At 39.4% G+C, this 17,421-nt stretch overlaps 1 protein-coding gene across 10 annotated transcripts; it reads left to right on the top strand.

Annotated features, from left to right (window-relative positions):
• Positions 1-7,565: 7,565 nt before the first annotated feature.
• LOC110707833 (nudix hydrolase 20, chloroplastic-like) lies at positions 7,566-16,919 on the top strand. 10 transcript variants are annotated; one of them, XM_021885885.1, is made up of 13 exons: positions 7,566-8,177; positions 8,267-8,331; positions 9,211-9,397; positions 9,890-9,970; positions 10,697-10,822; positions 11,417-11,496; positions 11,728-11,843; positions 11,960-12,080; positions 12,249-13,698; positions 13,844-13,905; positions 14,616-14,854; positions 15,699-15,796; positions 16,634-16,919. In XM_021885885.1, exons 1-9 carry the CDS (start codon positions 7,920-7,922, stop codon positions 12,316-12,318), a joined length of 1,104 nt encoding a protein of 367 aa, XP_021741577.1. In that variant the 5' UTR covers positions 7,566-7,919; the 3' UTR covers positions 12,319-13,698; positions 13,844-13,905; positions 14,616-14,854; positions 15,699-15,796; positions 16,634-16,919. The 10 variants fall into 10 exon arrangements, with proteins under 10 accessions (XP_021741577.1, XP_021741582.1, XP_021741576.1 ...); XM_021885890.1 differs by having other exon boundaries at positions 14,561-14,854; XM_021885884.1 differs by having other exon boundaries at positions 12,249-13,744.
• The last annotated feature ends 502 nt before the right edge of the window (positions 16,920-17,421 follow it).

Below are 17,421 nucleotides of genomic sequence, written 5' to 3'. Positions count from 1 at the left end.
GTTTCCAAAAAGAAAACAGGTGTCCTGGAATTCAAATACTCAAAAATATGCTAAGTATACCTCAACAAGGACCCCTGCAATCCCGTCTAGGTCAAGGGTGCCGACACCCCTGACCGCCTCCCTTTCAGCTGGAGGAACGACCTTGATCATAGACTTGGCCACCTCGACCAAGTCAGGCTCCTGAGGGCCGGCTGCATCAAGCATAAACAAACGGATTAGACCTAGTAAAGAAGGGAGCAAGTCTAAAATTTACAAGGACGTTTCATACTTCTAGGTGGTCCAGTTGAAGTTTTAGATGGAGTGGCCGGCTGTTTCTCAGCCGCCGCATATTTCCTGGCAGAACCAGGAGAGCTCGCAACAGTCGTCCTCCGGGCCTTGGGGTCCGGCTGTTGGGAAGAAGAAGCTCTTGGAGCGCCCGTCTAAAAAAGAAGAAAAGAGTCAGTATATGCATAAACACAACTCCAAAAAGAGTGAAAGGTTCGAAGCCCACCAAGGGTGCCCCCTTGTTGGGGGAGTCGGTTGAAGACTGTTGCATAATGGAGGCCCGCAACATGGCCGCCGCAGTCTTGGAGGCGGTAATTTTGCTCATGGCGTCCGCTGCAAAAACAAATAGCAAAGTTAATAAAAGTCATAACAAGAAATGCACGGAACAACAGAGTATTCGACAGGCCGGCTACCTCTTGAGCACCGACTGCTGAGGACACAGGCGGCCAAAAAGTACTCGTCGTAGAGCCATTTGAAGCTCGGGACGCAGTGCAGGGGTAATTGCTCTCGTACCCCTGAAGTAGAGTTCACCTTCGACTCTACTTTGAAGAGTCCTTTATCTAGGATCTCTTTCTTAGCCTTGGGGGGAACAGGCGGCATGCTGCGGCCGCCTGCAAGAAGGGGCGGATTCCTGTTCCACCTGTTGAAGCGCTTGTTCAGCTCTGTGTTTGAACTCTCAATGATAAGGAAGGTGCTCCGCCAGTCCTTCCATTTGTTTGTTTTACCTCTTGTCATGAGGTAGCCCCTGTGGCTCGTCAATTGATACCAGCCGGTACCACCTGCCTTAGGGGTCCGGCTGAGGTAGTTCATGTGGGCGAAAGCCTCGAAGTTCGGCTCCACCCTGTGCAGTTCGCACCCAGCCACATAGCCGAGTACGTTGACCCAGGAGTTCGGGGCTAACTGCCATAACCCCAACTCATACCCATCCAATAGCCGGATGTAGTGGGAAGCGCAGCCCAGCCTTGATGGCCGCCTCGTAGCATCCAAAGAAGGCGCCATCATAGCTAGTACCAGCCGGCCAGACGACTGTGTCTTCTGGATCCGGCACGAACACTAAAAAGTCGGGGCCCATTGTGTGGTTTGCGATAAAGCTCCCCACTTTCTCTTGCATGGCCGTGATCCAGCCCCGAGGTACCGTGCAGTAGTAGGGGGTATTTTGCTCTCGGTGAGAGGCGGATGGCTCCGCCCAATTGTCCCCCTTCTCAACTGCGTGAGAAAGCCTCGCCTCTTGTAGGCGACTGTTTTTCTCTTCTATGTCCAGAGAAGCATGGCCAGAAGAGCTAGACTCGGATTCGTCCTCTGACGAGTCCGAAGAGGACGACTCCTCCCCTCTCCCAGAGGGGCCCGCCTCCTCTCCTTTAAAAGGAGCAGGAGAGAATGTAGAATTGTCAACTGTAAAATGGGAAGGGGTCACTTTGACTCCTCCCTCAGAACTGCCGGCTTTCAAGCCGCTTTGTTTCACTTCCACATCTGGCGCCTGGTCAGATGTTTCACTAATCGGCACCCTGTGGGAGGAGCCGTCTGAGTTTGAGATCCTGGAAGTCTTTTTTGTTCTGGCCATCATGTTCTGCATAGACACAGATACAGTCGGACTTTGTATAAAGGGCAAAGATGGGTCCAGAAAAGGGCAGGCGGCACTCCTAGTCCTAGATTCAGCCGTCCCCGGTGACCGGCTGATCACTAACCTAGGTCATGTCATGTGCTTCCGTGGTGCCATTTCAAAAAAGAATAAAGTAAAGAGAAAATTAAGAGTAAGAGAACCAATGATTACCTGAACGAGTGACGATTGATGAAGTTCTGAAAATCCTTTGCAGTCGGCTTGTCAGAGCAGGCGGTAGGCAGAAAGGGTCCAAAATGTCAGAGCAAGTTCAGGGGTCCGAATGTTCTCTCACAAAGTTCTCAAGTGTGAAAATGACCGAAGTCAACACTCCTTTATATAGGCGAAGTGAGAAGGCGAAGGGTCGCTTCCAGAATTCAAAATTTTGGCGGGAGAATCTCTCGGCCTTTCGCCGAGTGACACCTGTAGCAGGTCGTCGCCTGTTACAGGGCGACACCTGTCACAGGTAACACGTGACCAGTCACGTGCCACCTGTGAGGGGCAAATGATTAGGGGATTTTGCTCCCACCAATCGGAATGCGCCACGTGGGCCAATTAGGTCCTGCCAAGTGTCCCCCAGTTGGACCTCTCAGGGCTTGCCACGTGGCACACGCTTATTCGTCCACCCTGGACCTATTATGTCATGACACGTGGCATACTTCATGCCTAATGGAGAAGTCGGCCACCTAGGCCCAACTTCCGAGGGAAGCCCAATCAGCCCAAGGTTAACCTAAACCTAGATTGGCACGTTTCCCGAGGTTATAAATACCTCCCTTAATCCTCATTAAGGGGGATTACGCAGATTACGCACATTAAACACTCTCACCTAGAGAGACCCAATCACTTTAATTTCCGCATTAATTACTCCTTAATCAAGTACTAACTTGACCGTCGGAGGCGGATCTCCAATCATCCGGAGCATCCGTTTGTTTTGCAGGTACAGGCGTCCGGTTCCAGTCTCGGAATTGTAACTCTCCCGTAGGACATCAGAAAACCCCGAAACAAGATGAGTTAACATTTTTAGTTAGGAGCTAGTTTATTTTTTTCACTTTGTAAAAAAATATTCCTATAAAATGTTCATCAATAATATTATGCATGTTTTGTCAAACTTTTGAATTGTATAGGGAGTCAACTAATTTGACAACTTACCATGTTAGAACTGAGCTCTTTCCCTAAATATTGTTGACAAGATATGCAATTCCCAAAATACAGCTGCTTTTTTTTATTCCCGTTTTACCGTCCACGTCACCGGTTCAGGGGGAAAAGATTTTTAAACCGGGTTTTTTAACAAACCGCTACTTGAAGTAGCGGTTTGTATAAGAAAAGCGATACTTGAAGTAGCGGTTTATGTTTAATGATTTTTTTTTACAAAATTCAGTTTCTCCTCCTCTTCGTTTTTACAAAATCACTTTCTCACTTCTCACTTCCCAGAAAACCAAAAACGCGCCACTCCTCCCATAGTTGGTTGCCGACGCCACAATCACCGCCGCGCCTGTTGCCGGAAAATGCCACATTGTTCACAAAGGTCGTTGCCGACGCCGGTCTCAGACCACGAAGTGAATCTTGCGCGTTGTTGTTCTGTCATTTGGTAAGTGAATCTTGCCCTAATTTCTTTATATTTTATCCAATGCTCGTGAATTTGGTCGTGAATATGGTGAATGCTCGTGAAAGTGGTGTTGCTCGTGAATTTGTTGTTGTTGTTGCTCGTGAATTTGGTGAATTGTAGTGAAATTTTGGTGAAGTAGTGAAATTGTGAATGTTACTTGTATTTGTCTATTATTGTTTGTTTTTTTTTTTTTTTTTTTTTTTGCAATTCGTGAATTTGTTGTTGTTGTTGTTGTTGTTGTTGTTGCTGCTTGTGAATTTGGTGAATGGTAGCGAAATTTTGGTGAAGTTGTGAAAGGCACAATGTTACTGTGTTTGTTTAATAATTTTTTTTTTTTTTTTGCAATTGTCGAATTATTTGGTGAAGTTGTTGTTGTTTGGTGAAACCAATTGCCTAGTGAAGTTGTTGTTGTTTGGTGAAACCAATAGCCTCCATCCTTACCTCAGATGCAGAGGTTCACTTTAAGGGTTTACGTATGTTTTAGAGTGTAGACTATGTGAGTTGTATGTGAATGTCATCATATATTTTGCTTAAGTATAGCGTAGTTTATTCATGGTCGTCTAAGTAAATTTTTGCAACACTAATATCTTTGACTGATCATGGTGTTTTCTAGAATGCATCATGGAGGTACCAAACTACCCTCTATATTGCTATTGGGGTGGAGAAATTATCCACAAAGATAGTGACGTAACGTATAGGGGTGGAAATCAAAAATTTGTTTTTGTAAATCCCGGGATGACATATTCAAACGTTCGGAACAAGCTGTATGAAGATTTGAGTATTGATCCTAGGTTTTTGGAGTTGAAGGTAGTTATGCGATATCCTATGGCCGGGGCTTATGTCGCAGTTCTGTTGAATGACGACAATGCTCTTAAGGCTATGTGGATTGCTGTGACTCAAAGTTCTTCTATTGCAACACACTTGTACATTGAACAGGTTCCAAAGGAGCCAGTTATGCAAACTAATACTGGTTCCTTCCCGGAGATGGAATTTTTTGGTAGTGTGGAGCAACCATTTCCCTTACTAATCAAAGTGTGGGCGTAGGGTCATTCACAAGAATGATTGTTGATCCAGAATATGTCAATGAACATCTTTCACAGATTAGGTCTCCGACCTCATCGCCTAATGTTGGAACCTCAAAAAGCACACAACCACAAGGCATTCTTGATTCTCTTGACCCAAACAATGTTGATGTTTTTGGGGATGTGGGGATGAATGATACTGATGAAGATGAAGATGTAATTGAAGTTCGTGATAAGGCAATCAAAGAAAATGCTCCCACTACAGACTTCAATGCCCGCAAGTTGATCCACGTTTGAATAACTCATGGATGACTTGGTTAGGAAATGAGACATATAACAATGGGGAGGGGGGAATTTGAGGTTGGACAGTAGTTTGACTCATTGAAACAACTGAAAGATGCTGTGAAATCTTACTCCATAGCTAGAAATCAAACAATTCGAGTTGTGGAGGCAGAGCCAGAGAAATATGTGGTTGAGTGCAAGAGGAAAGAACAATGTAGTTGTTCGTGGAGGCTTAGAGGAGTGAAAGATCCAACACTTTGTGCGTTTAAAGTTGTGCGGTACAACGACCCTCATGCAATTAACTGTGTTGGTGACATCGACTCGGTGGATCATAAGCTACTCACTTCCGAGTTCGTTTGCAATGCTCTTCTAGATGTCATTCGCGTTGATCCTTCATTGAAAATCAAGACAATGGTGCAACTTGTGAAAGAGAAGTTTGATGGATTTCAAATAACCTACAAGAGAGAGCATGGATAGCGAAACAAAAGGCAATAAAACTCATTTATGGGGATTGGGAGGGTTCATATGAACAATTGCCTAAGTACATGCAAGCTCTCAAGGAATCAAATCCTGGAACTGTTGTTGAGTGGAGGTTGTTAGAGAGTACGGTTCCTGGAACACATCTTTTCCAACGAGTTTTTTGGGCATTCAAGCCATGTATTGATGGATTTCGTCATTGCAGGCCCCTTATCATCGTTGTCGGAACTCATTTATATGGCAAATACAAAGGGACTCTACTTATTGCTATGGGAACCGATGCTAATTTTCAACTATTCCCCCTCGCTTTTGCGGTTGTCGAAGGAGAAAACAATGATAGCTGGTCTTGGTTCACGACTTGTATTCGAGCTTGAGTAACAGATAAGAAAGGGTTATGTGTGATATCTAATTGACATGCTGGTATTTTAGCAGCAATGGAAGAGGTTGGAAGTGGTTGGGAGGAGCCCAATGCCTACCACAAGTACTGCACACGACACTTGGCTTCTAATGTGAACACAAAATTTAAAAGTGTCGTCATAAAGAACCTCTTTGGCAAAGCAGCTACTGCAAGGCAGAAGAAGTTTGATTACTACATCAACAAAATTGGTGACTTGAATGTAGAGGCCCGTAGGTACTTGATGGAAATTCCGTACAGTAAGTGGTCTATTCATCATGATGGTGGTTTCAGGTTTGGTGTGAAGACTACAAACATGTCGGAAGTTTTCAATGGAGTCTTAAAAGGGGCTCGTTGTCTCCCAATAACTGCTTTAGTGCAAATGACCTTTTTTCAAGTTAACTCCTATTTTGCAATTGAAGTTGGAGTAAAAGAAGACTTGAAGAGGGCCATGACAGAGTACATAGCTTGGTACCATCGCATCACGAGGCTGGTCATTACCCCACCTTCGCAGCCACGCCCCCGAGTCATTACCAGCCAGCTACCTCTGACCTAGTACTTGTATGAACTTCATTTCATTTCAATCTAGTTGTTTCGTTTTTTATTTCATTTTACTAACATTAAAACTACACTTTAATGTAGGCACATGCATTTTCTGATTTGCACGTGAAGCTATCGGGAGCTACTGAGACCATCTCTCATTTGCCACCGAACAAGGCTCTACCATTTGCCATACAGACGATGTAGGGTCTTACATCATTCTGTGGGAAAACCTTGTCTACGGTGGGGCATTCACACCTTATTCAGTAGCCTCGAGTGTCCACTTCACCATCTTCTTCATCTTCTACTGTGTACACTAAGCCGATCAGACCACCACCTCATCATGGAGGCCATTCATCACGTGCCTTCCGTCCACCGACTCCCATTCGCTCTCCTTTGCATGCTCCTTTCCCCTCTCCCTTACATGCTCCTTCTCCCTCTCCTGTAGTTCCCCCTCTCCCACCCCCTTCTCCTCCTCCTCAGCATACTATCGTCACATCTCCTCCAGTGGTGCACCGCCAATATCATAGAGTTCGACGGCGTAGCAAGACTGGGTCTCATGTTGGAGTTGGACTGGATGACATTTTAGAGGAGGAGACAACTACATCACCTTCATCGTCACTTCATGGGAAGAAGCAACGCCCGAGCTAGATGTATATTTTGGAACTAAACTCATATGCTTTTTTGTAAATGATTAGAATTAGACTTTGTTTATATTTAATCATTTGAAAAATATTTGACTTTGCAATTAGAATACCTTGGACTTCCTTGGATTAAAATGTGTTCATAAACTGGTTATTTGTGGTGGTTGTGTTGAAGATATGGTATATATATGTTTTACAGGTACACTTGTAGGATTTTCTAGGGATGATTAAATAACTTTGAAAAAAAAATTGACAGGAAAAATTGCTACTTGAAGTGGCGGTTTCTTATTAGAAAACCGCTACTTCAAGTAGCGGTTTATTGGGAAAAACCGCGGTTTTCTAATAAGAGACCGCCACTTCAAGTAGCGGTTTGTTCTTAATAAACCGCTACTTGAAGCTGGACTGGAGAAAAAAAAACCGGTTTTTGGAAAAATGCTTACGTGGACGGTATATTGGGAAAAAAGTAAAAAGAGGCTGTATTTTGGGAATTAACTTACTTCCCAACCTTACTTTGGGAAGGCGCTCGTTAGAACTTCTAATTTGAAATATCTACAAATTAAGCTTTATTGACAATATGGCATAGTAAATTAACTCTTAAAATGACAAAAAATTATCAATAGCATAAAATGATCTACTTAAAACCCTTTCAATACTGAGCAAATAAATTACTCATCCCATTGACATTTTTAAAATTCCAACCTCTCAACTTCATTCTCATGAAAATTATTATATACTTTAAAAAAATTATTATTATCTCATAAGGTGATCATAGGCTAGATTGTTAAAAAAAAATGTCCCAATTTGAGTAAATGTAGCCAAGCTATAAAGATTTGCCCAGAGTTACTAAAATCAAATTACACAGATACAAGCCACGCGATTAGATTAATGTAAATTTAAGCCTAAAATGACATCCAAATCGGCAAATCCCCAAAAAAAAAATCATTCACTTGAACCACTCGAACCGTCCAGGACTAGACGCAGACTTTTTTCGAGCCGGGTTTATATTGATAAGGTCTACTCCAACTACTAATCCGTACCTGATTTTAAGCAGTTAAGCTTATTCGAGACAAAGCATTAACATTTTTGGGCTTCAATGGCTTGCAAAAACCTTCCACTCACCAACTATCTCAGTCACTCTTTTCCACTCTTCTCAAAATCCCCATCATCTTCTCCAGCAAAACTTATTCAATTTCTGGGCTATTCATCTTCTAACTTCACTGGTCTAAATTCAACTGTTGCATCAACGAACAACTTCACTTGGGATGATGTTATTCAAATTGGTCAGTCCAAACCCGACCCATCTGACCTAACTGGTTTCTTTGATAAAGTTAGCTCTTGTAATCGAAATGTGGTAACTAATTTTATCTTCTTTTTTTGTTTATTTTTTTTGTTTTTTTTGGGTGATGAAGATGAACCGATGTTTTAGGATTTAATTTGCAGGAAAAATTGCGTGAGTTTGTTCCATTTGTTTTTGAAGAACAAGTTGTTGGTTATGTACATAATGGGTAATCTCTTTATTCTTCCTCTGTCGATTACTGCTACAGTAATTGTAATTAGCTTGTTTGAATTTGAAAATTCATGTAACTTTGATTAGATATTGATGAAGATTATGCCTGGGAATTATCAGATGCTAATTGTAATTTTGCAATTACTCGTACATCTTAATGACATTTCAGTTGTATAAAATATTAATTTAATTGTTGCATTGGTAGTTTGAATTACACTGTTAAAGTGACTATTATTTCCGGGTGTGGCGGAGTAGTATTTATTTTATTGCCAAGACAGTTGGGGTTAAGTGGTTTAGAATAAGCTTTAGCATTTCTAGTTTGGATTACACTACTAACATGACTATTAATTCTTGATTTGGGGGAATAGTATTACTCTTTATATTGCCAAGACAGTTGGGGCTAAGGGGTTTAGAATTAGTTTTAGCATTTCTAGTTTGGATTACACTACTAACGTGACTATTAATTCTGGATTTGGGGGAGTAGTAGTACTCTTTATATTGCCAAGACAGTTGGAGCTAAGGGATAATTCAGCGACACATGAGTTTGGAGCTGTACATAACTTAGTTTTAGTTCTTTAGTCGTTCTAAAACCCAAGAGGCCAAGATCTTAGTTGCGGTTGTACTGCCATCTGGATTAGCATTCTGATGGCATTTGATCGCGAAATCACAATGGCAAACTTGGACTGAGCTGATAAAAGCTGTTCATTTCAACAAAGGGTTACTGTCAAAATATATGGTTTCCACTTTAAGATGCAAAATGGATGCTGAAATGCTGTGAAAATCAATTTGGAAAACTTTAAAGCTGTTTACATCCCCCTGATCCTCTTACCTTTAGAAGATTAGCTGTCAACTAATAGCTTACTTTGACAATTTATAGATTTGCTGCCCACTTGAGGAGGTTCCAAGATGTGTTCTCGTTCCCACGAGATGTTTTGCACAATGGTCATTTCGACTGGCATATAACACTAAATCCAGAACTAAAATCACCTGAAGATAGGACTTCTGCAGTTGCTAATGTAATCAACTGCCTGGGAGAAGAACTGATTCCAGGTATTAGGAATGAGGTATTTCTGATGGCCAAGCATTTTATGTTCTACACTATTCAGCATTGCATCTCTCTTCTTCATGAATTTCTAGTGGAATGTTTATTGCCTAACTTGGAGAAATAATCAAATAAATACAAAGTGCCATCTGCTGAACTGCCCCTTTTAGACGTTCTCGAAATATTTATCAAGTCACATTTTGGAAACTATTGCTGTATATGTATGTATGTGTAAATATAAGTTTTATTCTGCAATTTAAATAGATAAGTTTATTGAATTTCTATTGCAGTTCCATATCAAGTTTATTTGCATGTCATGATGTCAATCTTTTCTATAATGTTTATAAGGGAAACTTTTGGCACTTTTTTTTATGCATAACTCTTAAACAGCAGTACAGCACTTGTTTAGAAGCTTACGGAGATATAACATATAATTATACTAATCTGTTAATATAATAATGAATATTTTCCTAACCATGGGGTAATGACTGTGCATGACATTGACTTGAACCAGCTCTACCCTGTTACATCATGCTTTGGGACGCGAGCGTTTTTCTCACTAGAACGTGCCGCGGCTCCTTATTTTGGAATAAAGGTAAAATAATCGCTGCTTATGATAACCATATTTTTTTGTCTCTGTCACTTAGTCACCTTGTTGCATATCAGTTAAAAAAAGGTCCTCAGTGTCATAGTACTTGGATAATAGCATTTCTTTGGCTTGTTGTTCCTATTTATATTTGTCATTGTCTTGCTAGTAACATATATATATATACAAGTCAGAATATTTTTTCCTGATGATCAGTCTTTTGCATAAGTGGGCTTTGACTTCTAGTTTACAGTCATCTAGAGAATTGGAAATGCTGTATGAGGAGCTGAGTGTATGTACATGAAGTTTGTAGATGCTTCGACCTTATAATAGGTTGAGGTAGTTCAGTGCTCCAAACTCCTATCTTCTTTGGGTCTCTACTACATGGAGTTATTATCCCCATTCTGGGAGAAACAAGAATTGCCAAATTCAATGTGTCACCTGCCCACCTCACTGTTCTGTATCTCTGTGATGCATCCAATTTCAATTGTCTATCTGCATTATAGTTGATTGGAACTAGCATCGTGTGACTAGTCACCCAAAACTTATTCAAGAACAAAAGCTTGCTAGGTGATGCTTGTTTTGCTATTTGAAGTTGGTTCTAGCATACACAGTGAATCTAGCTGTATTGCTCCAGACAGTAATTATATTTGTTTTGCATAATTAAACTACTATTTATTAATTCCTCAGAAGAGAAGAAAACTAATGTGGTTTTGTATTTTCCTTTTATTTTAGGCATATGGAGTTCACATGAATGGCTATGTTGAAAAAGAAGGTCAGAAGTTTCTTTGGCTGGGAAAGAGAAGTCAAGCAAAGTCCACATTTCCAGGGATGCTTGATCATCTTGTTGCTGGAGGATTGGTTAGTTGCAACTTTCAGCTTGATGTTTTACGGGGCTTAAGCAAAACTTGCAAGGAGTTTAGAATTAGTGAACAATTGTTGACATTCTTTATATAGTGTTCGAACTCCTATTTGTTATGCTAACATCTCACATCTGCTCTTTGGGTCCAGGAATATCTTTCAAAGACAGAATTAAAAGTTACCATCTTATCTCATCTTTAAATTAGTTTTTTTTTATTGCCTTTTGAAATTCTTGAGCCTTTAGGAATTTGGAGCTTTCTTCATAGTTAAAGGTTCAGTTAAGTACTTTCATACCTGGCCATAGATACACTGTCTGGTGGATTTCTCCATGTTTTCTTTTGCTTGACTATTCTGCATCTTTTTTGTCCTCAAATTTGACCAATCTCTTTAACATTGGTTTTTTTGAGCATTTGTTAATCTAGGTAGTAATACTCGGATTGCGTAAAGCTTAGTTTCACTGTTACCATTTTACCCCTCGAGCCTATAGCCTGCAATAATCTCTGTTTGTCTTGATAGTGTACATCTTACTATGTTTCTCATGGCAAATTATTTTTGTTTAACTCTTTATCTCAAGCATCTTTGAAAATATTGCAGCCTCATGGAATTCCTTGTGGTGAGAATATGATGAAGGAATGTGAAGAGGAAGCAGGAATATCCATATCCATCTCCAAAAAGTAACCATCTGTCCATCCCCTCTTTTTGGTCTAGAGTTGATATTGTTTTTTTCATGTAAAACATATATTACATTGTTTAACTAAGAAAACTGCTACTGCTCAACTTTTGCAAAGTTGTCATATACTAGGATTTTTTATTTCTTCTGTGCACCTTGACCCTTGGACTTGGACATCTAGAGTAATAACTTGCCTTATCAATGTATTCATGGCATCGTGTTCTGTGTGTCCCAGAGTTGAACCAGTTGGGGCTGTCTCTTACATGGATATCAATGGAGATAGGCTTAAGAGAGATGTTCTTTTCTGTTACGATCTCAAGCTTCCTGAAGATTTTGTTCCTGATAATAATGGTAGGCAGGCTAAGCTGTAATGTCATTGTACTCCATATTGAAAATGATGGCTTTGCCCTTTTTCATGCCATTAGATTTCATTTGTCCTGTCATTTTTTTTTTGGGAAATATGGCAGATGGTGAGGTGGAGAGCTTCAGGTTGATCCCTGTTCCACACGTAGCAAATGTGATTAAGAGAACCCAATTTTTTAAGTCAAATTGTACTCTTGTCATCATTGACTTCCTTTTCCGACATGGGTATGTATTCTATAATCTATCTATCTATTGCTAGTTTTATCTTATCATATTGAATGGAAGTGTTGGAAATGGGATTATATAACCACTCCAATCTGTTTATTTGGTTGGCTGTTGATAGCTAGTCTTATTACTATTTTTTTCCCCCTTTTTCTGTTATGGCATCTGCAGATATATATGTCCTGAATACACCGGATACTTGAAGCTCCTTCAGAGTTTAAGGAGTGGAGACTGCTCCTGAATCGGCTTTAGCATGGATTGTTGTTATTGGAGATGTCTTAAAACAATGTGTACAGTTGAAGCTTGAATTGTAATTACCTTGTACTCTTGTATGGATCAATGGATGAACATAAGTTTCTGCAACAGTTATCTGTCTTTTCTGACAAGGGGATTAACTTGTAATTTTGCTGTTGATTACTATATAGAATTCAGTTGCACTGAAAAAACTCTTAGAGGGATTGACTGTATTGAGGTTAAATTTGTGGCTCTTTTGCCTCCTTATGAACTAAAGGGGAATACATGTATGAGTTGCTAGCAAAATGTTGGAGGTTTTATTAAAAAAAAAAATAGGTTTTCAAGTCTTGTTCTCTTCGTTGCTCTACATGATCATCTTGTATAAGTAAATTAAGCATAGAATTGTGGATTTTTTGAAAAATCAATTTCATAGAATATTGCTTAGAGTTCTAATGTAACCAACACACTAAAAAATAATTATAACCAAGCGGTAGAGTTGGGGGGAACTTACTTGTGACTTACTATGACAGGAACACACAAGAATTTTTTTTCCATAGATCCAAGTTTTTTTTTTTTTTTTTTAAACATACGATCTCACCTAAAACCCGCTCTTACATTAATCGGGTCAAAACCGCCCACACAAACCGGGCAAAACCCAAAACAATAGGGTTTTTATATAAAGAAGCAAACGAGCATCACAAGCTCCTCAACGTAGAATGAGGCAGGGAGAGGCCGTGGGAGTTTCCGAGGACCGTTTGCCACTCTCGCTTTGATAACCCACCACCGTTTACGGCGTTCGGTAATCTTAAGCCGATGATTTCTCCGACCACCGTTAAAACGGCCCTCAAACAAGGATCAGCTTCTTCAATTATGGCACTGTCTTTCCCTTTCTTCCTCCCTTTCTATCAAACTTGGTCACTAATTGGCCTAATTATTACTACTACTCCGTATTATACTTCGTATTATTTATTTATTTATCATCTTCATTATTATTATTATTATTACTACCTCCGTTTTTTCCATTGAGGCTATGATGAATTCGATCGTTCAATTTAATCGAAGTTTTTTCTGGGTTTTGATCGTGTTTTTCGAGGTGGGTAGTTTTCCATTTGGCTTGGCAGCAACTTGATCGGCATTTTTGGTTGCGACGGTGGTTGTGACGGCGGCGGCGGCGGTGGTGGTTGTGACTGGAAAGTGGAAACTAAGGCTTTGTTTAGTTCATCTTATATTTGTTAATGTCGATCTTGTTTGGTTGCCGCCATGGTTGATTTTCTTCACCTTGAAAATGCTCCCCCAAAAAAAGCTTTGGTGAAATTCGGATCTGAGCCTCCCCCAAACACCTCCCTAAAAAAGGAAGAAAAAAGATCAAGTTTTATGAAATTATGATGTGGGTTTTTATGTTTTGCTTGTGATTTTTGCATGTTTATGATCTTGTGAGTGTAATTTGCTGTTTGGGTGGTGATTGTTTCTTGCTAAGTTTTACAGAAATGGTGAAAGTAATGTGTTTTTTTTTTCAATGTGATTTATTGCAGGTTTTGGTGAAGATATTATGAGGGAAGTGTTGATGATGTGGCTAATGGGTTTTTGAATTATGGTAAGCTTGTTTCTCTTATGCTTATATGTAGCTTTATAATGAGTAGTATATAATAGCTGCATAGCCTGCATTAATGGGTTAATTGTAAGTTTGTTGCCTGCTTGAAAGTTTTAGTTTTAGTGTTGAATTGTTAAAGTGATTTTAAAATTCCATTGAGCTTTTCACTAAATTAAAACATCTTTTATATGTATTGCTTATTGATATTATTGAATTTGTTTAAAAAATGTTGTTAAATAATGTGTGTTTCAGTAACTTAGAACACAGTCCTGTGGAATCCTGTCTTTATTCATGTCACCGTAAGTCGAGGTAGTATTAGCAGCAGCACCAGTGTTGGTAGTTAGAGACTGCCATGGATATGGATGATTTGAATCAATTTCTTGAATCAATTTTGTATTTTGCTGCCCATGCTTTTTTACTACTGTGGGAGGGAGGGTGGGGGGGGGGGTTCTGTTGGTTTTCTGCATTGAGGTGTTTCCTTTTGTTGTTTCTCCTCTTCACCTTCTTGCTCTCTCTGTGAGGATTGATGAGAATCAGTTTAGTTGCCATTGACTGTTCGTTTTTGCGTGCTACTTGTTAAAAAAACTTCATGCTGTGATTAGATTTAGAGCTTTGCAATCCAGAGGATGTTAGTAATGCCTCTCTTTTTCAATTGTAGCTTTGTCATATGCTATCAACTTTCTGGAGGTAATGCCTCTCTATTTCAATTGTAGCTTTGTCATATGCTATCAACTTTTTGGAGGCTGTTGGTGTTTCTTCCCTTTTTTCAATTGGCATTGTCATGGAAAGATCATGGCTCATTGCTTGGATAGAGAAGAAAGAAGCAAACACTTTCCTGGACATCTTTTCTCAAAGGAGATCAAATTTCTTTGCCCCGTTGAATGATTTCTCCCAAACTCAGCTCCAGGAGATTCATTTCACTACTACAATAAGTTCAGATTAGTGAAATCAGGTAAAAGGGAAAAGTGATTTCATTTGAATGCTGACTACAATGAAGTCTGTTGGTGTCATATTGTGATAAGATTAAACATAGTCTGTCCGGGGTACTTCTTAGAATTGTCTCAATGTATAGTTGGCATATTTGCTGGTCAAATTGGGACACATAAAACAACGGAGTATATACCTGGCCTTTTGTTGTTCCTGAAATTCTGAGGCTGTGATGATAAAAAAATTCTACTTCAATAAGTAGACTGGCGCTGGAGATACATAAATAGGGTCGTGCCATTGGCTTGGCAGCAGTAAAGCTGACGAGCTCTACTTGATTTGCCGCCATGGTACTGACTACCAGACTTTTGTCTCCTTATGCTTGATCAAAGGCGAATCTGAGCCTTTTTGTTGTGAATAAATTTTAGTGGGAAGATAGCACACCTTTATGTTTTCTCAAACCTTTATGTTTTTAACTCACATGTTTTCCCTATCCTTTTTATCCCCTTGCCACTTCTTTAAACTCTCGTAAATTTTATTTGTATACTCTTTTCGTTTTTCACTTTACACACCTTTTTCAACTTTTATTCAATCGATTATTTTGCTATGCTCTTTTTCCTTTCGAACGGTTCCTCATGATTCATGTTATGCTGTTAGCCGACCCTAAATCATTTTGGGACTAAGGCTTTGTTGTTGTTGGGAAGGTAGGAGAAAATACAAGTTGATCATGAAGATATCTTTTTTTTTTTTTTTTTTTTTTATATATATATATATATATCAAGGGGGTATATTGGTATTTTCCCCATGTTTTCTTGGGTACATGAGTCATTTTAACAAGTCTGACTATGACAACATTTTGAATGACTAAAAAGATGGAGGAAGTGCTTTCTCACTGGGGCTGGAGAAATAAAGATAGAAGGCTTACCGTGGGCTTGGCAGTGAGCTGAAGCTTTACTTGAGTTGCCGCCAGGTTATTGACTACTGACTTTTGTCTCCTGCCTGATCAAAGGCGAATCTGAGCCTCGTTTTAATTTCACTGGATATGCTTGTTGGTGTTGCATGCTTTTCAGATGTTGAAATGATGTGAAATTTATACAAGTATACAATGCTTTGGATTGCCTTTTTATGGAGTATTTATTAAGACATGGCCACATTACTGTCTGTCATTATCTTATCATCTTCTAGTTTTTAATTTTATTATGTGCTCTTGTTTGAGACTTGGAATGGCTGTGTATCTTGAAAGCTGTTTGCCTCTTCTCTTTGATGGTCATTGTGGCTGGCTAGGCTTATCACCAGATACAAAAGCCGGTAATTTCTAACCTTTGATAATGGCTTGAAAAAGAGTATGCCCTTTTTCTCTTTTTTTGTTCTGTTCCCTTTGTTGCTAGTCTCTTTCTGTTATCATGTCATGATGATAGCAATAAGATTTACAACTTGGTTCCTCTCTAATATCAAAGCTACACCTCTTCTTACTTTTTTTTTCCCTTCTTTTCTTAACTGTTATTTTCCGAGAAATCACAGTTTCAAAATATTCTATCCTTAAAAATGAAGCTCTGAGAAACATTGGGTGTTTCAAGAAATGGCTATTTTGCCTTTTCAAGCTCTAGACAATCATGAAACATCGTTACTGTGGTCAAGAGAGAATCTTTATTACTCCTGTATGTTTTACATTAATCTCTTGGAGATTTTGGTTGCATTGTTTTTAGTCAGGCATTAGAGTAACCAACCCGCAGGTCAAGTAATCTAAGGATGCTTGCAGTTAACCGGCAGCAGCTTATCTGATGGTCTGTAGTTTTCTCTTTTTCAGGCCATCTGATTGTGGTCTTTAGTTTTCTCTTCTTGACGCCTACCACCAACTGCTGATGAAGTTCTCCTTCATGAGCTGAACTCTCACCTATTCACTTGGATGTGCTCTGAATTAACCTGCACCATTTTTACGCATTTTGAGACATTGATGAAGAAATACACAGGATTACAGGAAGCGTGTTGGTTCCAGGAGAATGTTAGATTTTATTTGGTTCAATGAAACATTGTATCTTATGTAAAGTGAAATAATCAGTAAAGTGATTATTGTATGGTCCCAAAATTTGGAAGTGTTTGTGTAAATTTATTTGAATTGCAAGTGTTTAATTGAGAAAGAGATTCATGTAACACAAAAATACTCCTAGGCCCTGCCTGGATTGCAGATAATGGGCAGGAATATATAAGGGTTAAAAAATTATGGGTTAATATTTATAAGCCTGGGAAAAAATTTGGGCCCGAAATTTTTACTCCAAAGTAAGGGTAATACATTACCCACCCACCCCCTAGGGTAATTAATAATTTTATAAGCCTGGAATGAGGGAAAAAATTTGGGCCGATGTTAAACATAAGCAATTATCCTAAAATCAGCCCCTTATCTTGTAATAAGGGATAGTAAAATGCATTTTTAGGGACTCACTTTTCTTAATAATTTCAGTTCAGTAGAAACAAATAATTTTAGTTTCTTAAAAATAAGGTTAAGTAAACGGGTCTGAATTACTAGTAGTAAATATAATGAACATGAGATATGAAGCAATCTTTAAAAGACAATCAGTATAAAGTTTCCTTCATCTA

Source organism: Chenopodium quinoa, unplaced genomic scaffold, assembly GCF_001683475.1.
Source record: "Chenopodium quinoa cultivar QQ74 unplaced genomic scaffold, ASM168347v1, whole genome shotgun sequence".
NCBI lineage: Eukaryota > Viridiplantae > Streptophyta > Magnoliopsida > Caryophyllales > Amaranthaceae > Chenopodium > Chenopodium quinoa.
This window is presented reverse-complemented; position numbering and strand designations above follow the sequence as displayed.

Excerpts from the sequence above, each read along its gene's own strand:
- LOC110707833 (XM_021885892.1), top strand. The coding sequence starts at position 7,920 with ATGGCTTGCAAAAACCTTCCACTCACCAACTATCTCAGTCACTCTTTT. Across the intron at positions 11,844-11,959 it reads TTTTGTTCCTGATAATAATG|ATGGTGAGGTGGAGAGCTTC; the intron begins GTAGGCAGGCTA and ends GAAATATGGCAG. Across the intron at positions 12,081-12,248 it reads GACTTCCTTTTCCGACATGG|ATATATATGTCCTGAATACA; the intron begins GTATGTATTCTA and ends TGGCATCTGCAG.